General features: G+C 41.3%; 1 protein-coding gene across 1 annotated transcript in view; it reads left to right on the top strand.

Annotated features, from left to right (window-relative positions):
• The first annotated feature begins 10,306 nt into the window (after positions 1-10,306).
• The window catches only part of GPM6A (glycoprotein M6A), a 445,719-nt gene continuing 429,474 nt past the window's right edge, over positions 10,307-26,551 (top strand). The window contains exon 1 of the mRNA XM_082265960.1: positions 10,307-10,547. Within this exon, the coding sequence (XP_082122086.1) occupies positions 10,544-10,547 (4 nt within the window). The 5' untranslated portion in view covers positions 10,307-10,543. The remainder of the gene's footprint in view (positions 10,548-26,551) is intronic.

The following is a 26,551-nucleotide window of genomic DNA, read 5'->3' as shown; positions in this document are numbered from 1 at the left end:
GACTGCAGACGTAGCACAGGAGACGGTCAGAGACTGCGGGCATACTACAGAAGATGGTCAGAGCCTGCGGGCATACTATAGAAGACGGTATAGAGACAGCGGGCATACTACAGGAGACGGTTTAGAGACTGCAGATATTGTACAGGAGATGGTCAGAGATGGCGGACATGGTGCAAGAGATTAGCAGAGACATAGGACACAAGATTTTCAGACTGGTTTAGCAGACTTGCCCTGTATGCTCACTGTGTCCATCTTCTCAGTGTGGTATGTCCTCTGTGCCAGTGCTGAGCCGGTGCCATGTCTTTCCACCGTGCCACTTCCAGGTTGGTCACATCACAGAAGCAGGGAGGACCTGAGTGAGTTGTCACATCTGCACATAGATCTGGGCCTGTACAGATCATAGGGGGGCAGTGTTTGCAGACCCTCCACATTGGACTTATACAGAGCATAGAGAGGGACAGCCCCTCCATCTTCTTCTCTTCTTCCTGGCTGCAATACCGCCTGGATATGCTGCTCCATCCTCTGCCAGTCTGCCTGCAGCTGCTCTCTGTCCCGCTCTGACCTCCATTGCAGTCTCCTCGGGATGTCATCCTGTCGGGCTGGTGGGAGGAGACTGCACCGGAGGTCAGAGTGTGACAAAGAGCAGCTGCAGGCAGACTGGCAGAGGATGGAGCAGCATATCTAGGCAGTATTGCGGCCAAGAAGATCTACAGGCTTCAGCGGGACTGGAGCTCCGGTTCTTCCTCTCATGCCGTGTTCGGCCACGCCCCCTTCAGTCCTCAACTATTTGTAAAAGGTGCTGAGCAGTGCCATGACATTACTGGCTCCGTGCTTGGCCGCTCCTACTCGGACACACAGACGGCAATAGCAACCCTGTGCAGGGCCCCCTACAGCTGTATCGGCTGTACCCCCCTGATGGCGGCCCTGTCAGTGTGTACAGTATAGTGTGCTCATATTAATTGGGGGGGCACATGGAGGGGTACAGACTAATTTTGGAGGGGCCGTGGCCCCCTCTGGCCCCACCCTAGTGACGCCACTGGTTTAACGCAGTATTTTTCTTTGCATTAGTGCAGTTTTACTGCAGTATATTGTAGTGTGTCAGTGGAGATTCCTGCCATAACCCCTGCATCAAGTATGGGGGGAGTCAGCTGAGTTATTTAAACACAGTATCAGCCACTTGCTCCTTGACGATGCACAGCCATTACTTGATTCAGATGTTGGTTCTGAGGTTGAGGAAGGTAGGAACATGAGCCTACAGAGAACACTGGTACACTAATGGGCAGTCATGTTCCCCCAGCCTAGATAAGGAGAGGGGGGAGAGATTGGCGCAATCGGACTATACGGGCTGCTACAGTAGTCTACATTGTGGGCAAATGAAACAGTCCAGTGGAATTGCTTGAACACTTCGATGGCTGCAGGCTGTAAAGGGTGAAGCAACCCTGTGTGGATCCAAAAAGAGAGAGAGAAGACCAAGCGCCGATCTAAGTGTAGCAATGGAAGTTTTTTAATATCACATAAAAGGGTGTTACTCACAAAGGTGCATAAAAGCAGGCATCTAAAAGCAGTAGGGGGTCTGTGTGGTCACATCCAGGGTGTCATTCCGATTCAGCTGCAGCGCTGATGCTGTAGGGGATGAGCGATGATCTCCTGTTGCGAGGCAGGGGACGTGCTGATCCTCAGCGGTGGTGGTGCAGCGTGGGTCCGCCGGTCGGAGGGCTATGACGTCACTTCCTGGAGACACAGTAGGGATAGAACGGCAATGCGTTGCGGAGCTCCGCTACTTCTTCAGGCTCCTTCTTCAATAGGTTTTCTATTGGCCTGAAGACTAGTCGTATGCGTTGTTCAGGTGTGAATTTGGCCCATTCTTCCACACAAACAAATAAACCTTAACCACTTGCGCCCCGCCCACCGCACATTTACTGCGGCACTCTGCCGTTGCTGGGCAAAGTGACGTAGCCCTACGTTGCTCGCTCAGGAGACTGTAGGGGGTGAGCGTTCCCCCGCTCGTTACCTGGGGAGCCAGCGCGTGTGACCGACAGCTCCGATGGCCGCCGGCCACTCGCAATCTCCCGCAGTAGTGAGAGAAGGACAGACGGCTGATGTAAACACAGCCGTCTGTCATTCTCACTGGAGTAATCGCAGAGGCTATGTGATCCTGCTATATAGTATCGCATGTCTCTGTGATTACTTCACAAGCCACGCCCCTCTACAGTAAGAATCACGCCCCTAGGGACACACTTAACCCCTTGATCACCAGTAATGTTAGCCCCTTCCCTGCCAGTGTAGATCGCCGCCATTACTAGTAAAAAAAAAAAACAATAAAAATGACAAATCTTTCCCGTAGTTAGTAAACGCAATAACTTTTGCGCAAACCAATCAAAATATGCTTATTGCAATTTTTTTTTACCAAAAATATGTAGCAGAAAATAAATTGGCCTAAAATTTTAAAACATTTTGATTTTTACATTTATTTTTTTTTTAATTTCATATAAAAAAATGTGAAAAATATTGTTATTTTTTCAAAATTGTTGCTATTTTCTTGTTTATAGCGCAAAAAATAAAAATTGCACAGGTGATCAAATACCACCAAAAGAAAGCTCTATTTATGGGAAAAAAAGGACGTCAATTTTGTTAGGGTACAGCGTTGCACAACCGCGCAATTGTCCGTTAAAATTATGCAGTGCCGAATCGCAAAATAGGGCCTGGTCATTGAGCAGCCAAATCCTCCGGGGCTAAAGTGGTTAAAGGTTCCATAGGCCTCTTCTCTGGACTCTGATCTTTGGTTTCATTGGTTCTCTATTGGATTCAAGTCAGGTGATTGTCTGGGCCATTTTAGCAACTTTATTTTCTTTCTTTGAAAGCAGTTGAGAGTTTCCTTGGCTTTGTGTTTGGAATCATTGTCTTGCTGAAATGTCCAGCCTTGTTTCATCTTCATTATTCTGGTAGATGGCAGCAGATTTTTATGAAGAATGTCTTGGTACATTTTTCCCCTTATCCCTTCTTCAGTGATATGAAGTTTGCCAGTACTGTATGCTAAAAAAACAGCCCCCCACCATGAAGTTCCCATCTCCAAACTTTACTGTTGGTAAGGGGGTATTTTTGGGGTGATCTGCCATTTGACCTCCAAACATGGTGTGCATTATGGCACCCAAAGAGTTTAATTTTGGTCTCATCTGACCAGACAGCTTTTTCTTCATCAATGGAGCTTTGCGTGGTGAGTGTGCATACAGGTGAGTGCATTACTCATTGTTTGGTCCCTGGCTCTTGGACAACTCTTTTGATAATTATTTTCACTCCTCTGTCAGAAATCTTGCAAAAAGCACCTGGTCATGGCCGGTTTATGGTGAAATTATGTTCTTTCCACTCTTCCGGATTATAGCCTCAGCAGTGCTCACTGGAACATTCAGAAGTTTAGAAATCCTTCTGTAACCAATGCCATCAGTATGTTTTGCAAAAAAAGGGTTTTGAAGGACTTTCAGAAAGCCCTTTGCTTTTACCCATCATGAGATGTTTGTTGTGTGGTAATGGTTGGTAACGAGACACCTTTTTATAGGCCATCAATTGAGTCTGAACCAGCTGATATTAATTTGCACTGACAAGGGGCATGATTGCTTTCTAATTACTGATAGATTTCAGCTGGTGGCTTTCAATGCCTTTTTTGCACCTCTCTTTCTTCATGTGTTCAACACTTTTTCCTTGTCATTCCATTTTATTACATATTTTATTGGTTTCTTTCTATGGATTGCATGGGTTGTTACTGACATGTAGTGGAAATTTCATGTCAATCGCACCTTTAGAAATATATGTACCTAGAAAAATGGTGACGTGTTCAATACTTATTTTACTTGCTGTACATGCAAATGGAACTGGTTTTACAAATGCCAATAGATAAATGTGGCCTCTGCATGGTTGCATTAACGTGAGGTATTAAGGAGCTCCTGGAGAAAGTACTGTAATTTTTTATTTTTTTTTTTACATATAAAGATGAAAAAACAATGTAGTTGTTGGGAGAAAGTGAAAGCTGAGAGAGAGGAAGAAAAACAAATCCAAAAACACTTAGCTAACGCTAAACATATTACAGAATTATGTAGAAAAAACACACCTGGAACAAGTGGTACAACTGAAATACATGCTTCCACTTCAAGTTCAACCAGTGCAATAGATGTCAGTACAACAGGTTTGGTTGTTACCAATGCATCTAGTGAAAGTAAAACTAGCGCAGGAGCAAGTGGATCCACTGAGTTGGACTATGGAAACGTCACAGAACAGCAAGAGGGAATGTATTCAAATGATATTGGAGACTGGAATATCTGTGATGCCCTGAGGGAAGATTTTTGCTAAAAAAAGAGTTGATCATTGTCAACATTTGGACAGTGATTATAGAGCCTCAGAAAAGACAAGTCCAGGTGAAACCTTCACAAGGCACTGTACAAAGTCTTTGGTTTTCTGAGAGCAGTTGAATGGAGAAAAGGTTAAGCATGAATGGCTGTGTTATTCTCTGAAAACTGTCAAAGTTTTTTGTGCTTTTTGCAAACTATTTTCAAAAGAGGAAACACATTTGGCTTCAACAGGGTATTCAGATTGGCGACAAGAGATTTAAGCAGGCATGAAAATAGTGCTTACCATGGAAAAGCAATTGAAAACCTCGTCAGGAGAAAAACTTCTGTCCAAGGAATAGACAAAGCTATGAGGAAGGTGTAAAGCCGAAACGCGTCAGAATTTTTAGTCAAATGCTCAACAGATATAACCCTAGGGGTAATTTTATTCTTTCCCATAGCCAGGTCTATTCTAGACAGGCATCCCCTACCTGGGATAGCCCATGAGTAGGCTCTGGTATGGGGATTAAATATTCGCCATATTAAAAATCCTTCCATCCAAATTCCTCCATTAACTGACGCAACATAGATGGCCTTTGTGTTTTTAAAGGGGGGTCATGCCTATCCAAAAGTGGATCCCACAGGAGATTAAAATCTCCAAAGCACAACAACTTAATCCTTAACACAATGGGTTAGATTTAGATACAAATCTGTATCAAGGCCACATGAAAAAGAACCAGTGTGTCCATACATTGGAATGAATTTAGTAAAACGCTCCACCGGACGACTAGGAAGTACACAGCAAAATATGATTGACAGTTGATCAAAATGTGCTATGTCAGAGGTGGAGTCAAGAGAAATTAAATAATATTTAGCCTTTTTTTATTTTTGATCTGCTGCAGCACTTGCTGAGCAATCAATTCAATAAACTCATCACATATCGTTGATGACAAATACAATATGTGCCCCCTTCCCTTGTTGCCATGCTTTTGCATATGTTCAGCAAGAAATGGATCGTATTCAGCTAACCGCTCAAGGCAGCCCAAATAATTCCCATTGTGTACGGATCCAATAATTTCATCATTCCTCGAAAAGGAAGAGCTCGCGAGGAAAGTATTTTTATATGAGGAAGTATTTCATGCCAATATTGTTCCTGACTCTTAAACTGTTTAACAAGGCCTTTGTCTATTCGTTAAACAACAACTCACCCTAGCTCCATCGCACTGTGAGAAGATAAAGAGCTAAGTGTCGGTGCTCAGGCTGAACGTCCAAACCAAATGTTATATGAATAAAGCCGGCACACAAAAATGCTTCTTTCAAGTAAAATTCTTTATTCCAGCATGGATAGTGGTGACAGCACTTTAGCACTATCCATGCTGGACGCTTTATTTAACACATTTATTTGGGGGAAGAGTAGGCGTAGGCTTAGACTGACCACCCTTCCAAGATCTAAAATGGAAGCAGGGATGGCACTGGCCAATATGTACAGGTATTATTTAGCTGGACAGCTTAAACATCTTACTACTTGGGTAACACCAGTAACACCACAGATGGTAGAGTCACATCTGGCCCAAGTACTACAAATTGACAACTTACTTATAGCTCTGGAGGCACCTCTGAAATTGCTAAAGTGTAAGCATGTACCAATATTAACCTTGGCTCGTACAGTGTGGAGAGCGGTAAAACGTATTGAAGGAAATATCCAGATTAATATAGATCTCCCATTATGGCGGAATCCAATGTTTATACATTTGAAACAATTGATGGATTATCAATTTTGGGAACACAAGGAGATCTACTCCCTGACAGATGTATATGATATAAACTATATGTATTCATTTTCAGACATACAATCGAAATATGATATGCCACATACCTCCCTATATTGATATCTGCAGTTGAGACACGCACTACAAGCACAATTTGGGGTCTCGAGATCTAGATTCTCTAGATATCCTATCATTGGAATTTTAAGATCTCGGGGCCCCAAAGGGTTGGTATCTGAAATTTATGCACATTTAAGTAAGATTAATTCAGGCAAGAACCCACTGATAATTAGAACTAAATGCAGGAAATAATTCCCAATTTATATGTATCCCCTGCAGCAAATAATAGGTTAATACAACTTTATATGATACATCAATCCTATTTGTCCCCTAGTAGATTATATGCAATGCATCGCATGACATCCCCTAAATGTTTGAGATGTAATGCTTCGCGAGCAGATTTTATACATGTTATGTGGCTCTGCCCAGAGATAATAGGATTTTGGCAGGAGATTGTTCATATATTAACATCCGTCTTATTTATACCTGTACCTTTGACCCCAGAGGCCTGTTTACTGGGTATACTGGATGAGACAATGTGGTCTGTGCATCACAGAATAATGCTTAGAGAGACACTGTTTCTGGCAAGGAAAACTATTACAATAAAGTGAATACAATCAAAACCCCCCCCTATAAAAAATTGGCTATTAGCGGTCAATCAAATTTTGCCATATGAAAAAGTGTTATACATGAATAGAGGATGTTTAAAGAAATACCATAAGATCTGGGATAACTGGTGCTCTTCACTATTGACTAATTGCTAAATAAATGGGGATCTGAGTGAGAAATCAAAAGAAGAAGTAGATGAGGATTATTGAGGTTTTTGATGTTGAGGTGAGCGGGGAACTGAGCACACCGGAACAGTAATGATTATTTCTATGTAAGTTAATGGTTAGTTTGATATGCACTGATGAAGAGCGGGGTGCTCATTTAATATTCAATATAAACAAAATATAGTTAGAATAAATGGACACCCCTCTAAATACTATGAAAGGTTGAATTATGTAATTCTGTTTTTCCTTTTGAATGATACAGTATGTTGATAGTTTTTTTTTTTATGCACATTTTGAAATAAAAAGAGTTTAAGAACCAAGTTGTTAGTAAAAGAGCAAAAGGCTAAAGGCTAACTGCAATCCAACAAAACACATATGCACATCTTTGGGTCAGAGAGATAAAGGACCAAGGACTTACAGTATATATTTATAGTATATTAAGTGTTTTACCAGGACTTGTACAGTTGACTACAGTGATGTGCTATTGTAATGTCCAAGGGCACTTCTTTGCTGATTTTGTACTTTGCAAAATACAAGAAAATACCTTATTGTTCTTTTATCTATAAATATAACTTGTAGTTCAGAATAAATGCAAGACTTAAAAGATTAAAAGAGGTTGGGCTGATACCATTTAACATTTTTGGACACAATTTAAAGCGACCCTGTTACAGTAAAGTAATACTAGAGCCACATAGTAAAAGAATTTGTGTCACTAGGGAATGCAATCGTGATGAAGGGGTCAGTGGGAAGAACCACAATGGCCAGTGGGGGACACACTATCTGAAACACCCGGAGTGCCCGAGAACAAATTACTACAGCATGCTCAACATTTTGAAAATCGCAGCAGATATAAAGAAAAATAAACCTCATTGAATGTGTTATGGATATGTTTGGTTATTTGTTTTAGTTTGTAAGGTTTTAAGGCTCATTCACACTCCAAGAGTGTATGGACCCTTGGCGGATGTTTCTGTTCCAGCTAGGTACTAGAGCAGCAAAAGCAATTGCTCCAAAAATGTGTACTGAATGGTTGGGGTTAGGCGTGATGCTATGGAACATTGGACTGAACACAGTAGGCATCGTTTAGGGAATGGCTGCCCATACAATACTCTCTGTCAGATGCTTGTTTGTGGGGGCACTACTACACTTGGAAGGGGGGAGGGCTTTCCCCCTTCTCTTTTTTGTGGCTGTTGAGGTCATGCCATCATCAATTTTTGCTTTTTTGATCAATATCCAGTACGTGTTGTTCCTACATATTTTATTTGAATCATAAGTATACTTATGGACTCCTCTCCCCCCTTTTTTTTCTCATTCCTTACTTCTGAGGAAATAAGCATTGGCTCGCAAAACGCGTCGAGAGATATGTGCAAGAACTCTATTCTTATGGACTATGTGCAATATTGAAACTTATATAACTATTTCCATTTCTTGTGTATCATTGCTGAGGTGTTTAATATTCAAGATTTGATTCTTTTTAAATTATGTATCTTTAATAAAATTTAACATTATTTATCAATTTCAATGTATCTCCTAAAGTCCCTTGGAAATCACGTTTTTGTTTTTTTTGTTTTTTATTGCGAATTTTCGTAACAAACAAGTTAAAGTACTTTCACAGAGGATATAAACCAAGTATAATGTGGGTAAACATAACAGGATACACCTAAACTGGTTAACATGCGAGGTAAGTCTTATCAGTAGAGAACAACCGAAACTCTGCAGATGGAGGGTAGACGGTTGACTTCTGCGACAATGGATAACAAGAACTGGGCACGGCGGAGGGACTCCTAAGGATGAGAGGGGAGGGGTAGAAAGTGGAAGAGTCTTTGCGGAGGATGGCAATAGCACAGTCCGAACATCCAGTAGGCGTGGCCGATAGTGATGAAAAGAGGCTGACATCAGACAATCAGTACTTAACAGATAGTTTTGGTCTTGGGAATCACTGTTTTAAGTATCAATCTCTTTTGCTTACTCCGTTTATACAGGAGGAGTTACATCTAGTGCACTTGCCTAATACAGAATTTTTACTGTGAAGAAGATCTTCAATGTAAACAAAGATGTACATGGCTTTATCCTTTCACTCCAGACAATTACTCTTCTATCCCAGCCAGAGTTATTCCTATTCCTCCAAAGGGGAGCCTTACTCTCCAAGACTGTTATCTTACTCTCTCTTGAGAAAGAGGTCCTCCTTAAACTAGTCCTCCACTATTGGGGCCGGACTGGCCTATCGGGATACCAGGAAATTTCACGGTGGGCCGCCGGCCCTGGGGCCGCTTTAAGATTGTGGCCGCTTTAAGACGCGGCCGCTATTGGGACCGCGCCGCGGCCACGCTGTGATGGCCGCTGCAGCCCTGGTGAAGTCTTTCCTACGTCAGCCGCTATGAGCGGCATGACGTCACATCTGACGGGAGCGGCTGCGCGGCGCCGGTGGTATACCCCTTTAATATATCTCCCAGCAGAGAAAGTGAATGCTCATACAGCCCTTGGCTTTATTCTTTCACTCCACACAACAGAAGAAGCACTTGCAGGCATAGTTTACCTTTACAAAGAAACTGCATATTATTAAACTTTGGTTACCCCTGCACAGTTTGTTTTTATTTAAAGGCCCCCCTTACCCGCATTGGCAGCATTTTGGTAAAGGTGAACCAAGCATTTAATTCTTCTTTCCTTTCCACACTTGGGGTAACCTTTCTCCCCTGAATTGTAGTCTAAATTCAGGGAAGAAAGCCTACTCAAATTGTAGGCTGTTATTTCTCTATCTCTCTTTCTCTCACTCTCCAAGATGTCTTCCTCAAACTAGCCCTCCACTGCATCACCACCCCACCAGCTCTTTATATCCCTTTTAATATATTTCTCACTTGGATACCTTGAGTAACAAGACACTTCCATGACAACAGCCAGGGTGGAACCATCCCTTAAAGGGTCCTACATGCTCTTCTACATCGAATGTGCGGTAAAGGATGTCTAACTTTTTTTTTTTTAAGTTACGTATCTGGTTGAAAAACAGATATACAGTTTTTAGAATTAGTGATGGCAAAAACACATGATATAACTATCATGGTCTGTCTTTCATCTCCAGGTGTTTCCTGTTCTGTACCTATGAGCTTTTTAAAGTAAAAAGGGATGCACTGAACCCCACCCTGAGTCCTTCAGCAATTGTCAAAATGTGACAAGTTTTGGATGAATCTAATTATTCGTTTGACAATTCCCTGCCGTTTTGAGATCTGCTAATCAGAAGTATCAGATTTTCCATCATAAAACATCCATGAGGGTGTTTATATATAACAAACTAGCATTTCTAACTACACATTGTAGACCTCCCCCCTCTGGATGTTTCTGCTCTAAAGATTTCAAGCTGACAGCCACTTCCTGGGAATCATTTGCTAGAAGAGAAACGGCATTCAACTCCATTGCTAGTCGTTGCAGTGCTGGAAGGCTGGGCTCATCTGTATGAGTTCTTTTCCAAGACAAGACAGACTTTCACATAAGGCTTTTGTTATCTGGAAGAAAATACAGGTATAGAATATTCCGACAGAGGAAAAAAGTGACAAAGGGAGACTTCTAAAGAGGAACAAAACCAACTGACATTGCTGCTGCACTGAATGAAACAAGAACTGGCTGTGAGAAAGTGATAATGGGTGAGTAACACAGTTCTGACATAATAACTATATTATGTTGCACATTCCTTTTATGAATTCCCTGGAAATGTATACAGGTTTTCTGATTTCCTGCACACAACCCCTTACTGTTCTATTATATACATAGCGATGTTTGAAAACTTTGTGCTGAGTGTTGTGTCATGTTATAACATTGTATCCCAACTATGGTCCTGACGTCAAATGGGCACTTTTAAAGTCTGTGGCTTACTATTGTGTGTGCTAAGATTTATTTTATTCATTTATAAGGCACTATCATATTTCACAGTGCTTTACAGAGTGCATCGAACCACAAATCCTCACTAAGGAAGCTTACCAATCTAATGACCCACCAACAGTAACAGTACACAGACATGCTCAGGTACAATCAGAGCACCTGGGGAACTGCCACACTCGAAGATTATACCAATGCCTTGAAGATAGTGTTGCTGATGGGAACTGGACAAAGGCCCCAGGGCTGTAAAACAAGCTAATTAAGGCTGAACCCCAGCTCTATCTTTGGTCTTACACAGGTTTACATGTTTCTCTTTGGTACTGAAAGTGCTCAGTCTGATTTCACTGCATACTATGACTTTCCCACACTGTGCTTTAGATGCTGGAGCAAGTTGGATAGAGTCTACCCCATTTCCTGGATGGAGAATGTCCACCATCATCTATTTCTTTTCTTCGCAGCCTGACTTTCTATGGCCCACTACTTTCATTTATTGGATTTCAGTTCTTCAAATCATAGAGGCTTGGTACCACAAGTGGGCAATGCTAGGGGGTCTGCATGCAAATGCAACCCACCTAGAAATTTCCATCCCTCCAGTCTGACATCCACCCATCAAAATTTTTTGATATTTGTATAACTCCTGCCAAGATGTAGCTCAATGCTTGCATCAAGGATGGGGACTCTTTAGAAGAGCACAGAGGCAGAATGCTGTGATGTTTTCAATAAAGCTATGTACAACATTCTGCTAGCCCCTCCCACCAGCAATGATCTATCTGCATTGCATAGCAAAGCACAGAGATTTATTGATAACATCACATGGCCTAAAATATTGTATGTAAGGAAAGGTTTTAATGAAAAAATGAATGTTGAATTGGGGGGACCTAACTAACTACGGTATTTAGGACTTTATGTCTATATCTGGAAATATCTATGTACTAGTCTACTGCACTGCCTTTTAGGCTGATGACTTAGGAACTTCATTTGTTTATGTGTTTTTACTGCAGGATGGTTATTCCCAAACACACCCACTCTAGGATCCCTGCTGTGCCACTACTCACATACCGTATTTTCCGGTGTATAAGATGACTTTTTAACCCCTGGAAATCTTCTCAAAAGTCGGGGGTCGTCTTATACTCCGGGTATCGTCTTATAGGCCGAAAATTCAGAATATTCGGTGGAGGGGGGGGGGGCTCAAAAACGTCCGCGGTATGCCCGGGGTATGGAGAGAGCGGCGATGTGACCAGATGCATCGGGAAAAACATGCCTTTCACCCGTCTGACCCGCCCGCCCTTGTATCCTACCTTCTTCTCGGCGTCCGTCCCTGCGTCTCGCTCCTGAGGCCGGAGGCGGTGTAGGAGCGCATGCGCGAGAAGATCCGGCGTGGGATACCAACTATGACAGGGAGACCTATCCTGTCATAGACTACAAGCAGGGGCCAGACAGGTGAAAGAGGCGGCTTTATCTGGTCACATCTAATATTACAAGTAGATAAAGGGGTGTACGGTAAATTAAGTGGAACAAAATAAATAAAATGATGTTTCCCAACTGAGTGTATACGGTACAATATAAAATTTAAAAGGTAAAATACCGGTATAAAAGATAAAATATAAATTTTAACTGGAAAAGTTGGGGGTCGTCTTATACGCCCAGTCGTCTTATACGCTGGAAAATACGGTACTTATTATATTTAAAATCGACATTGAAACCTTGAATTTGAATGGTGATATGTCAAACAGAAAGAGTGATAAAGAGTAAGAAAGTTATACAGAAGAGATTTTAGGAACAGATACACCATTCCGGCATGTGAGGAACTGTAAAAGTCTTTCTGCAGTGAGTTATGTAGGATACAGATGAATATACTTTAATATGAATCGCCTTTCCCAATTTGAACCATTGCAGTGTTTTCTGGATAGCATTAGTGGTTCACCTGCTGGTCTTTCCTCTTGTCTGAAATAGGTTAACAAAGAATAAGTACTTTTTTTAATCAAAGGCACCTAAAATGCCATCCTCTATACCTTCCTCTATAAATACCCATTGTAGCCTATACATGCCATACAGCTTGCGCAATACACTAGTCTGATGGTTCGGGTTATATTCCACTGTACAGCGTCGTTTTTTTTTTTTTTTTAACACTAACAAGCTCGCAATACAGCATATACGCAAAGTAAACTGCATCAAATTTAAAACCAATACCAAAAACCTAAAAGGAGGACACAGTTTAGAAAGCCATTAAATCAGGATTCCCCTTTAAAGGTGAACTCTACCCTTTAGAGGCATGTGGCTCAGCCCACTGCTTTTATATTATGGAGGGAGGAGCCAATCAGGGTCTTGGGATGTCATGAGCATGAGGAGAAAGTCATTCCTCTTAGCAGGAGAGCTCCCCCTGGAGCTTGGGGGGGTGCTATGGGAACCAGTGGAGGCCTATGGCCTGTTTAGCAAAGAGCAACTGTACGTACTAAAACCAGCACTACAGCACTACTTTTGAAACTAGTGGAACAGTTATTATAACTCCAGGATTTGTAAAGCTGTTTTAATGCAATTTATTGCCAAATTTGTTTATCCTTATGCCTGTATCTTATAGTGAAAAATTGCAAATTAATGAAATGTTATATCCTTATAGTCTTTAGAAATTAGAAATTTAGTAAAGTATAAGCAAAGGGAATCATTGCCTCATCATTGTCTCAGTGGGGAAAGAATCATATTTAATGAATGCTACATGTTACTGTAAGTTTAACAATCGAGTTAGGAAGAGTTAAAGTGTAACTAACTGTGCAAACCTGGTCAGCTCAGGGGCAGGTGGTAGTTTTGGGACAGAAATTACCCTTCTGGCAGTGAGAGAAGGCCCCCCTCAGGTATCATGTGCCAGGTGACCAAGGCTCTTGTGTGACATGGGCTCTGGATGTTCAGATGGATCCCCTGTATTCCAGTATTCCAGTTAAACATAGTCAAAAAGATCAGCCACCAGATGGAGAGTCTATCCTGTGGGTTGAAACAAGGGGTGGGCTGAGAAATGCCCCAAGGGGCAAGGACCTATTGATAGGTGTAGTTCACACACTGAATTTTTCTTTTTATGGTTCATAGCACTCAGTTTGTCTGGTTTATTGCAAGTCTGCAGAGGCATTTTCGGCCATGGGGGACCCATAGTTAGGCGGCAGAGCTGAAACACTGTATGCCAGAAGGGTCAAATGCAAGGGCATGACCACCAATGATAAAGAAGGGTGCCAATCTGGGTGTTACAGCACCAACAAGGATCAGGGATGGATGGAATGCATTTGTGCAGTAATTCTGGGCTTCTGTACTACCTTGTTAGGAGTTTATAGTTCCCCTCCTGGGTATGGGAGGCCATACTGGATTTGAAAGTGAGAAGGAAGGCTTTATCCCAGTCTGTGTCCGAGATAGTATGGCCCAGTTCTCTTGCCTAGTGTTAAACTTACAATTAATCTTGTTCTTGGATATTCAACATCTCCCTAGACACATTCCATGGGGATTTGGTTAAGGTGACTCAGTTACCTGTGTGGCATTGAATGCGGAGGTATTTCTATGACACTCATAAGAGATGTGAAACTACTTGGATGAGTAGTAAAATGTCTTCAACAGTATAAAACAAAATCAGCTGTATGTGATTAATTACTCATTTTGGTAGTATGACCTGAATAAATGAGATATACCCCAGGAAACACATTTCGCTAACTGAAACAAAAAAACTAAAAGAAACATATTTCTTGTTTTATTTTGAGTGCAGAAAAGATGAAACCTAGTTTCTGCAGGCAATATTTTGGGATTTAAGCTTGTTTGAACCAAATGTGAAATGTTGCAGCATTTTTGCTATTCCTTTCCTAAAACTTTGCATTCAGTGAATGACCTAAATTTAATTAAACAGCTACCCCTTGTATTTGCACTTTACATCTTACTTATGCATTTATATTATTTATATTCATATGTTATTAATATATACAGTATAAATCATATGTTATACTTATATTCATTTGTTGCTTATGTTACATTTTGACACTTACTTATTTTAAGTTATTTATGTTAATATGTATAAAAATCATATGATAGGCTTTTATTAATATGTTACTTGAATTACTCAGGTATGTATTTCCATTCACTTATGATGTATCTAGCTTTCTTTTGTTGGGTTTATGTTAAACTATTGGTCACTACGACAGCCCCTAATTCCATTCTATCTGGAAGCAGACAACTGCCCCTAATGTAAAGGAGTGGCTGCTATGGTAGACCACTATCACAAAATTATGGAAATAACCTAAAATAAACAAGAATATGAAATCTGTGAATCTGAGCCTGCTGGCTGAATTTTAAATATCGAAATCTCCCCCAGGTATCTTGAAGTCTTAAAAGTTGAATTGGTTTATTTACTTTATGCATGTGCTTATTAGACTCTTATTTCCTAACTTAGGTTGGATGACTTTAAAGAAATGTATGTGCTCTGACTTGTTTATATTTCTTCCTGTGTATTCCCCACAACATGAAATTTTAAGTTTAAGTTCCCTTTTTTAAAAAAAAATAATAAATGCATATATTTTTGCAGGAAAAAAATGTCCATCTAATAAAAATTTTAGAGGACCTTGCAGAGCATTGCAATCATGATCAGTAGATCATGGGTGCAAGGTCATGCTCCTGCCAACACTGCCTCCGGCTGTTATGTCCGTACCTCCGTACAGCAGATAGTTACAAAGTTGGAGGAAGTGTCAATGAACTATGAGAGGGCTCATCAGTGTCCTCATAGCTAATTAGAAACTACAAGCCTGTCTGCTATGGGGCAAGATGGGACTAGTTTCCTCACTCATATATTGCTGTAAATGAATGACGTGGCAGTGCCGCTGGAGCCCCATGCAACTGCACTGTTTTTCAAAATGTAACGAAGGGCATGTGGAGAGAATCCCCAGTCTGCTATCACAGGGGTAGGGGATAGGGGGGGGGGGTGCAGTGGAGGCAGACCCTAAATATAGGTGTAACGTATTCCATGTTCCAAAAGGTAAACCTAAAGTATAGCTAAAGGCAAAACTTTTTTTTCTAGTTTTGGATTGAGTGGAGAGGGATTAGAGCCCCTGTCAGTTTTTATCGCTGTCTGTCCCCCCATTAGGGAGATTCACCTTCTCTATTTGTCTTGTTTACCACTATCATTGAAAGAAAAAAGAAAATCCCAAATTTTGTGTTGTCCCTAGAAAAATAATAGAGGGGAAATCTTCCAATGGGGACACTAGTTCTAGTGACAGGGGGGGCCCTAAGGAACTTCCTTAATTTGCAGGAATTTCCTCTCACTTCCTGTTTGGCTATGGGACAGGAAGTAAAGGGAAATCTATGCAATGAGGCACAGGTGACAAAAAAAAAAAAAAAAATCTTACAGGGGCTATAACCCTCCCTCGCCCTTTCCAAAATAAATAAATAAAAGTTTAGCCTAAAGTTCTACTTTAACATATTAAGCTCAGTAAAATAAACATTTCCCAGTAAGCTATTTGTTGAAATTCTTACACAAGTACTCAAAGATTTTACATTTCAGTGCTGCTGGCTCTTGCTCTCTCAGTGCTACTTCCCTGGATTTCTAATCTTCACAGGAAATAGTTACTCTATCCAAAAGGAAAAAAAAAGTTCTGTCTATAGTTCTACTTTGGGAAATTTTGACTCTAAACTGCATCCTGCATTTTGTTTTTTTCCATCTGCCCTTACAAGCTACAGTAGGGATGTAGAAAAACAGAGGGTGGAACCTTAGTGTGTGGCAATGGACCAGGTGTTTGATACACCCATAAGTATCTAACACCAACAGCTACTGGAGATTTGCAATACAATATAGTTTTTTTTTTGTTAAACATTACCCAGTTAGAAAGATAAGTATTCATCTTCTTTTTTTATAGGCTGATCTTTGTTTGATTTGGTACAGATATTGCTTTAATGTAATACCCTGGGTATACCAACTGTCTGTTTTGGGTCTCTATGAAAACAAAAAATTGTTTTTCTGGTAATTTAAAGTAAAATGAAAATTTTAAAAATGTACATACATATTATTCGAACTCCATGTAATTACACTGAACAAAATTATAAACGCAACACTTTTGTTTTTGCCCCCATTTCTCATGAGTTGAAACTCAAAGATCCAAGACTTTTTCTGTGTACACAAAAGGCCTATTTCTCTCAAATATTGCTCACTAATCTGTCTAAATCTGTGTTAGTGAGCACTTCTCCTTTGCCAAGATAATCCATCCACCTCACATGTGTGGCATATCAAATGCTGATTATTGCACAGGTGTGCCTTAGGTTGGCCACAATAAAAGGCCCCTCTAAAATGTGCAGTCTTATCACACAGTACAATGCCACAGATGTCGCAAGTTTTGAGGGAACGTGCAATTGGCATGCTGACTGCAGGAATGTCCACCAGAGCTGTTGCCCGTCAATTGAATGTTCATTTCTCTACCATAAGCTGTCTCCAAAGGCGTTTCAGAGAATTTGGCAGTACATCCAACCAGCCTCACAACCACAGATCACGTGTAACCACACCAGCCCAGGACCTCCACATCCATCATCTTCACCTCCAAGATCGTCTGAGACCAGCCACCGGACAGCTGCTGCAACAATTGGTTTGCATAACCAAAGAATTTCTGGACAAACTGTCTTAAACCGTTTTAGGGAACCTCATCTGCATGCTCGTCGTCCTCATCGGGGTCTCAACCTGACTACAGTTCCTTGTCGTAACTCACTTGAGTGGGAAAATCCTCACATTCAATGGCATCTGGCACTTTGGAGAGGTGTTCTCTATATGGAGGAATCCCAGTTTTCTAAGATCTTTGAGTTCAGCTCATGAAAAATGGGTGGAAAAACAAGTGTTTCGTTTATAACTTTGTTCAGTGTATAAAGATTACTTTGGCTGAAATTCAAAACTCTATTTGTCCAAAATTTTATTGCATAAACTATATAAATAACTATTCTTTGTTAACCCCTTTTGCATAGCGGCCTCCTATAGACATTTGTGATAAAGACCTTTTTTATCCTGTATGAAGGATAAATGATCTCAGTCAAGGTGACATTTTATGTGTTTGGCTTTCGGCATCTGTTGATGTTGAAAAGTTTATTGTACACTAATAAAAAGTTCCTCTCTGAGCTGAGAACATTCTTGTTGCATAGCAGTGCATGTTTATGTAGTTATTCTGAATGTCATCCAGTTCAGTTTATTCTTGCAAGGTCTATTGTCTGCTTGGCAATATAAAATAATTACAAACTAAATTTGTTCTGTCTATGAAGCAAGAAAATATCAATTTAAATGGGAGTTTAATGTAATGGTATTGGAGAAAAGAAAGAAGAATACAAAAGGAAAATAATTAGAATGCACCATTTGCTGGATCCATTGGGCTACCAAAATGTTTTCTCTACCTCTTCATTGTTTGACCTAAACCCTCATGTAGCACTGTCTCTGCGGGGCTTGCTGTGTGTTGACTTCTTAGGCTTCCCTCTAATTACCTGTAGACAGTTGCTGGGGGGTTTTCACATATCCCTCCCTACTCCTGTTTGCTTGTTACTCAATAAACAGTCCAGGGTATTTGGTTTGTTTTATTTATTGTTTAACTTGGGTGGGAGAAGGGAATAGTTGAATGCTCCAACTGAACTATTCACAGTAGATAAGGACAACTCTTACTTGGCCTCACCAGATTAATTGTGGAAGCAGACACATTGCTTTTACCATACTGCCACTTATATGGAATATTTAAGTCTTCTTGCTCTCTAGCAGCAGACTTGATGCAACTACTTTTCTTCAGAACACTCTCTAGGATCTCCTTGACTGACACCCATCCACTGACTTCTAGGCCACCAGTCTCCTCTACTCCCGTCTTCTGACGTCCACCTTTTTCTTACCATAGCCCATCCAATAGGAAGTGGCCACAACAGGCAGGGGTGAGGATTTTATCTCTGAGCGGGGTTTTAATAGAAAGTATAACATATTTCAGTGAACACATGTTTTGTGTTATGAATGTTTACCCTAAAGTAAATGTTTAAATGGCATATTTATAAGCTTTCAATGAGATTTGTATATTTGCCATTTCAGGATCCTCTTGGTGGATCAGCGCACTTTTTTTCTTAACAACTGAGATAAAATATAAGACATGTGGGGGTGCATTGTTTAAGTGAGTTAGTTGCTTAATAGACATCGATTGTGTGCAAGGAAGGTGCAAGGGCACACATATAGCGAGAAACACTGCAAATCAGAAAGCAAAGCATGATTGTGTACTGAGCAATTATAGATGCCCTCTTGCACATATAAAATTACAACTTATATATAGAAACAATGTTTTTTTTTTTTTTTTTTTTTTTAATATTAACGCAATTATTATTAAAAAAAAAAAAGCATTTTTATACATTAAAAAATTTTAATTGATCAAAACCCATTTTACAATAACTTGTTTTTACTAGATCCCTGGGCTTGGGCGCAGCCATGTTGAGTAATTATCTGCACTGTCCCGACACAGTATCAAGAGCTCCAACTCCAACTACAGGATCTACATAGATTTTACTGTTGCTAATTTTTGGCAAGGACAGACTGAATTACAAAGTATACGGGATTTCTGCAATGTCTCATCGTGCTCTACAGCACTTTGATCTTGCTTCAGTCTGACAGATTCACTTTAATCTGATTGGATGTTTGAACTGAATACAGGTTTCTCTAGGTCAGCATAAAAGTTATTCCTTCAGTAAATGAGTTCCCCTAGTGATTTCTTTTTAAGTATTGCGTACGCTCTTTAATAAAATTGTTCCAAATGTAACTTGCATTTTTTAAAGACCAATTATATAAAATGTATTACCGTAAAATATGCCTTCTGACCTTGCAAACACTTTTGAACAATGATTTGACAGAAACTGTTGTTTTCTGTGTAAAATCCCTTGGAGTGTAATATTTTGCTTTAATCCTATTGTTTTATTTCAGATAAGTGGTTACTTCATTCAGTGTTTGGCATTCACAGCTTGCTGTAAGTTTATCATTGCCCACATTCAAGCTTGTACCAGATATGTACATTTTATCAGTGACTGTAGACAGTGACTGTTAGAGAAAGAACCCCAGCATCCCCGTAGACATTATTCATATCTCTTCCTTTGGATGAAGAGTTGTTTACACCTCACATATATGTGGCTATCCTTGCTGTTCATTGCTGGGAAACTCATTGCACGAAAATGGCTTTCTCCCATGCTCCCTACACCCACGGAATGGGTTACGACTAGTGTTGAGCGAACACGGACTGTATTATTCGTGTTCGTACCGAATAATTGGATTTTTTGTACCCGAACACGGACACGGACACTTTACTGTATGTTCGGGTAAAAATCCGTGTTCGGTCGTTTTATTTCCGGGTTTTGCATGCTTTGGCGCTCTTTTCATGGCGGGCTTTCAACAGCCAATCAACAATCGTTTAACTGGTGTGCCTTAAGCCATCCCAGCCATGCCTGCAAATGTCTCAGTAGCTGTGATTGGCCGTCTGAAGCATGTGACCAAGTCTTTATAAGTTCGAGGCAGCCGCAGCGGCGTCATTATGCTGCTTAGATTCAGGGACAGAGCACACATCAACGTGCTGGCTGCTGATTAGGGAAAGATAGGCAGGAAAAAACCATTTGTGTCCGGATAGAATTGAGGGACAGGTCGGAGTGTTTAGGCAGGGCGAGTTGTAGGCATTTTAGGGATAGAGTCTGCTGAATTATAGGGTCAGTGTCTTCTACAAACTACAATCGATATTGCTGTGTGGGGGGTGGGGTGAATCTGCACTCAATCCTGATCTACGATCTCTTCTCAATCCTGTTAGGGACAGAGTCTGCTGAATTTTAGGGAAACTGTGTTCTACAAACTACAATCGATATTGCTGTGTGGTGTGGGATTGGAGATAGGCAGGTGTCAGTGATCCACATCCATTTTTCTGTGTGTGAGCTGCAGTGAACACAATCTTTTTGGGCTGCAGTGAACACAATCTTTTTGGGCTGCAGTGAACACAATCTTTTTGGGCTGCAGTGAACACAATCTTTTTGGGCTGCAGTGAACACAATCTTTTTGGGCTGCAGTGAACACAATCTTTTTGGGGTGCAGTGAACAAAATCTTTTTGGGGTGCAGTGAACACAATCCTTTTTGGTGTGCAGTGAACACAATCTTTGTGGGGTGCAGTGAACAAAATCCTTTGTGGGGTGCAGTGAACACAATCTTTTTGGGGTGCAGTGAACAAAATCCTTTTTGGGGTGCAGTGAACAACATCCTTTTTGGGGTGCAGTGAACACAATCTTTTTGGGGTGCAGTGAACAAAATCCTTTGTGGGGTGCAGTGAACACAATCTTTTTGGGGTGGAGTGAACAACATCCTTTTTGGGGTGCAGTGAACAAAATCCTTTTTGGGGTGCAGTGAACAAAATCATTTTTGGGGTGCAGTGAACACAATCTTTTTGGGGTGCAGTGAACACAATCTTTGTGGGGTGCAGTGAACACAATCTTTTTGGGGTGGAGTGAACAACATCCTTTTTGGGGTGCAGTGAACAACATCCTTTTTGGGGTGCAGTGAACACAATCTTTTTGGGGTGCAGTGAACACAATCTTTGTGGGGTACAGTGAACAGAATCTTTGTGGGGTGCAGTGAACACAATCTTTGGGGGGTACAGTGAACACAATCTTTGTGAGGTGCAGTGAACACAATCTTTGTGGGGTGCAGTGAACACAATCATTGTGGGGTGCAGTGAACTCAATCTTTGTGGGGTACAGTGAACACAATCTCATACTTCTGAAGGTTTGAGGGTGCTGCCTGTTCCATACTCCCCCTACTCCTCATCTAGCCTTTTAGGGGTACAAACAATAGTAATTGGGGCCTAGTGTGGTTGTGTACGTGTGATATACATACACTTTTTTGGGATCATATTTTCTATTCCGCTATTTAATCAAAAACCTTTGGGGATCAGTTAAATTGGGGGATAGTCTGTGTTGGTACGTGTGAGAGAGATCCACCTTTCCAAGTTGTTGGGGTTCATCTCATACTTCTGAAGGTTTGAGGGTGCTGCCTGTTCCATACTCCCCCTACTCCTAGCCTTTTAGGGGTACAAACAATAGTAATTGGGGCCTAGTGTGGTTGTGTACGTGTGATATACATACACTTTTTTGGGATCATATTTTCTATTCCGCTATTTAATCAAAAACCTTTGGGGATCAGTTAAATTGGGGGATAGTCTGTGTTGGTACGTGTGAGAGAGATCCACCTTTCCAAGTTGTTGGGGTTCATCTCATACTTCTGAAGGTTTGAGGGTGCTGCCTGTTCCATACTCCCCCTACTCCTAGCCTTTTAGGGGTACAAACAATAGTAATTGGGGCCTAGTGTGGTTGTGTACGTGTGATATACATACACTTTTTTGGGATCATATTTTCTATTCCGCTATTTAATCAAAAACCTTTGGGGATCAGTTAAATTGGGGGATAGTCTGTGTTGGTACGTGTGAGAGAGATCCACCTTTCCAAGTTGTTGGGGTTCATCTCATACTTCTGAAGGTTTGAGGGTGCTGCCTGTTCCATACTCCCCCTACTCCTAGCCTTTTAGGGGTACAAACAATAGTAATTGGGGCCTAGTGTGGTTGTGTACGTGTGATATACATACACTTTTTTGGGATCATATTTTCTATTCCGCTATTTAATCAAAAACCTTTGGGGATCAGTTAAATTGGGGGATAGTCTGTGTTGGTACGTGTGAGAGAGATCCACCTTTCCAAGTTGTTGGGGTTCATCTCATACTTCTGAAGGTTTGAGGGTGCTGCCTGTTCCATACTCCCCCTACTCCTAGCCTTTTAGGGGTACAAACAATAGTAATTGGGGCCTAGTGTGGTTGTGTACGTGTGATATACATACACTTTTTTGGGATCATATTTTCTATTCCGCTATTTAATCAAAAACCTTTGGGGATCAGTTAAATTGGGGGATAGTCTGTGTTGGTACGTGTGAGAGAGATCCACCTTTCCAAGTTGTTGGGGTTCATCTCATACTTCTGAAGGTTTGAGGGTGCTGCCTGTTCCATACTCCCCCTACTCCTAGCCTTTTAGGGGTACAAACAATAGTAATTGGGGCCTAGTGTGGTTGTGTACGTGTGATATACATACACTTTTTTGGGATCATATTTTCTATTCCGCTATTTAATCAAAAACCTTTGGGGATCAGTTAAATTGGGGGATAGTCTGTGTTGGTACGTGTGAGAGAGATCCACCTTTCCAAGTTGTTGGGGTTCATCTCATACTTCTGAAGGTTTGAGGGTGCTGCCTGTTCCATACTCCCCCTACTCCTAGCCTTTTAGGGGTACAAACAATAGTAATTGGGGCCTAGTGTGGTTGTGTACGTGTGATATACATACACTTTTTTGGGATCATATTTTCTATTCCGCTATTTAATCAAAAACCTTTGGGGATCAGTTAAATTGGGGGATAGTCTGTGTTGGTACGTGTGAGAGAGATCCACCTTTCCAAGTTGTTGGGGTTCATCTCATACTTCTGAAGGTTTGAGGGTGCTGCCTGTTCCATACTCCCCCTACTCCTAGCCTTTTAGGGGTACAAACAATAGTAATTGGGGCCTAGTGTGGTTGTGTACGTGTGATATACATACACTTTTTTGGGATCATATTTTCTATTCCGCTATTTAATCAAAAACCTTTGGGGATCAGTTAAATTGGGGGATAGTCTGTGTTGGTACGTGTGAGAGAGATCCACCTTTCCAAGTTGTTGGGGTTCATCTCATACTTCTGAAGGTTTGAGGGTGCTGCCTGTTCCATACTCCCCCTACTCCTAGCCTTTTAGGGGTACAAACAATAGTAATTGGGGCCTAGTGTGGTTGTGTACGTGTGATATACATACACTTTTTTTGGATCATATTTTCTATTCCGCTATTTAATCAAAAACCTTTGGGGATCAGTTAAATTGGGGGATAGTCTGTGTTGGTACGTGTGAGAGAGATCCACCTTTCCAAGTTGTTGGGGTTCATCTCATACTTCTGAAGGTTTGAGGGTGCTGCCTGTTCCATACTCCCCCTACTCCTCATCTAGCCTTTTAGGGGTACAAACAATAGTAATTGGGGCCCAGTGTGGTTGTGTACGTGTGATATACATACACTTTTTTGGGATCATATTTTCTATTCCGCTATTTAATCAAAAACCTTTGGGGATCAGTTAAATTGGGGGATAGTCTGTGTCGGTACGTGTGAGAGAGATCCACCTTTCCAAGTTGTTGGGGTTCATCTCATACTTCTGAAGGTTTGAGGGTGCTGCCTGTTCCATACCCCCCCTACTCCTCATCTAGCCTTTTAGGGGTACAAACAATAGTAATTGGGGCCTAGTGTGGTTGTGTACGTGCGAGATACATACACTTTTTTTGATCATATTTCCTATTCCGCTATTCAATAAAAACCTTTGAGGATCAATTGAATTGCGGGATAGTCTGTGTCGGTACGTGTGAGAGAGATCCACCTTTCCAAGTTGTTGGGGTTCATCTCATACTTCTGAAGGTTTGAGGGTGCTGCCTGTTCCATACTCCCCCTACTCCTCATCTAGCCTTTTAGGGGTACAAACAATAGTAATTGGGGCCTAGTGTGGTTGTGTACGTGTGATATACATACACTTTTTTTGGATCATATTTTCTATTTCGCTATTTAATCAAAAACCTTTGGGGATCAGTTAAATTGGGGGATAGTCTGTGTTGGTACGTGTGAGAGAGATCCACCTTTCCAAGTTGTTGGGGTTCATCTCATACTTCTGAAGGTTTGAGGGTGCTGCCTGTTCCATACTCCCCCTACTCCTCATCTAGCCTTTTAGGGGTACAAACAATAGTAATTGGGGCCCAGTGTGGTTGTGTACGTGTGATATACATACACTTTTTTGGGATCATATTTTCTATTCCGCTATTTAATCAAAAACCTTTGGGGATCAGTTAAATTGGGGGATAGTCTGTGTCGGTACGTGTGAGAGAGATCCACCTTTCCAAGTTGTTGGGGTTCATCTCATACTTCTGAAGGTTTGAGGGTGCTGCCTGTTCCATACCCCCCCTACTCCTCATCTAGCCTTTTAGGGGTACAAACAATAGTAATTGGGGCCTAGTGTGGTTGTGTACGTGCGAGATACATACACTTTTTTTGATCATATTTCCTATTCCGCTATTCAATAAAAACCTTTGAGGATCAATTGAATTGCGGGATAGTCTGTGTCGGTACGTGTGAGAGAGATCCACCTTTCCAAGTTGTTGGGGTTCATCTCATACTTCTGAAGGTTTGAGGGTGCTGCCTGTTCCATACTCCCCCTACTCCTCATCTAGCCTTTTAGGGGTACAAACAATAGTAATTTGGGCCCAGTGTGGTTGTGTACGTGTGATATACATACACTTTTTTTGGATCATATTTTCTATTCCGCTATTTAATCAAAAACCTTTGGGGATCAGTTAAATTGGGGGATAGTCTGTGTCGGTACGTGTGAGAGAGATCCACCTTTCCAAGTTGTTGGGGTTCATCTCATACTTCTGAAGGTTTGAGGGTGCTGCCTGTTCCATACCCCCCCTACTCCTCATCTAGCCTTTTAGGGGTACAAACAATAGTAATTGGGGCCTAGTGTGGTTGTGTACGTGCGAGATACATACACTTTTTTTGATCATATTTCCTATTCCGCTATTCAATAAAAACCTTTGAGGATCAATTGAATTGCGGGATAGTCTGTGTCGGTACGTGTGAGAGAGATCCACCTTTCCAAGTTGTTGGGGTTCATCTCATACTTCTGAAGGTTTGAGGGTGCTGCCTGTTCCATACTCCCCCTACTCCTCATCTAGCCTTTTAGGGGTACAAACAATAGTAATTGGGGCCTAGTGTGGTTGTGTACGTGTGATATACATACACTTTTTTTGGATCATATTTTCTATTCCGCTATTTAATCAAAAACCTTTGGGGATCAGTTAAATTGGGGGATAGTCTGTGTTGGTACGTGTGAGAGAGATCCACCTTTCCAAGTTGTTGGGGTTCATCTCATACTTCTGAAGGTTTGAGGGTGCTGCCTGTTCCATACTCCCCCTACTCCTCATCTAGCCTTTTAGGGGTACAAACAATAGTAATTGGGGCCCAGTGTGGTTGTGTACGTGTGATATACATACACTTTTTTGGGATCATATTTTCTATTCCGCTATTTAATCAAAAACCTTTGGGGATCAGTTAAATTGGGGGATAGTCTGTGTCGGTACGTGTGAGAGAGATCCACCTTTCCAAGTTGTTGGGGTTCATCTCATACTTCTGAAGGTTTGAGGGTGCTGCCTGTTCCATACCCCCCCTACTCCTCATCTAGCCTTTTAGGGGTACAAACAATAGTAATTGGGGCCTAGTGTGGTTGTGTACGTGCGAGATACATACACTTTTTTTGATCATATTTCCTATTCCGCTATTCAATAAAAACCTTTGAGGATCAATTGAATTGCGGGATAGTCTGTGTCGGTACGTGTGAGAGAGATCCACCTTTCCAAGTTGTTGGGGTTCATCTCATACTTCTGAAGGTTTGAGGGTGCTGCCTGTTCCATACTCCCCCTACTCCTCATCTAGCCTTTTAGGGGTACAAACAATAGTAATTGGGGCCTAGTGTGGTTGTGTACGTGTGATATACATACACTTTTTTTGGATCATATTTTCTATTCCGCTATTTAATCAAAAACCTTTGGGGATCAGTTAAATTGGGGGATAGTCTGTGTTGGTACGTGTGAGAGAGATCCACCTTTCCAAGTTGTTGGGGTTCATCTCATACTTCTGAAG

Source organism: Pelophylax lessonae (genome assembly GCF_965119305.1).
Source record: "Pelophylax lessonae genome assembly, chromosome: 1".
Taxonomy (NCBI): domain Eukaryota; kingdom Metazoa; phylum Chordata; class Amphibia; order Anura; family Ranidae; genus Pelophylax; species Pelophylax lessonae.
The sequence above is the reverse complement of the archived record's forward strand: the minus strand, read 5'-3'. Positions and strand labels throughout refer to the sequence as shown.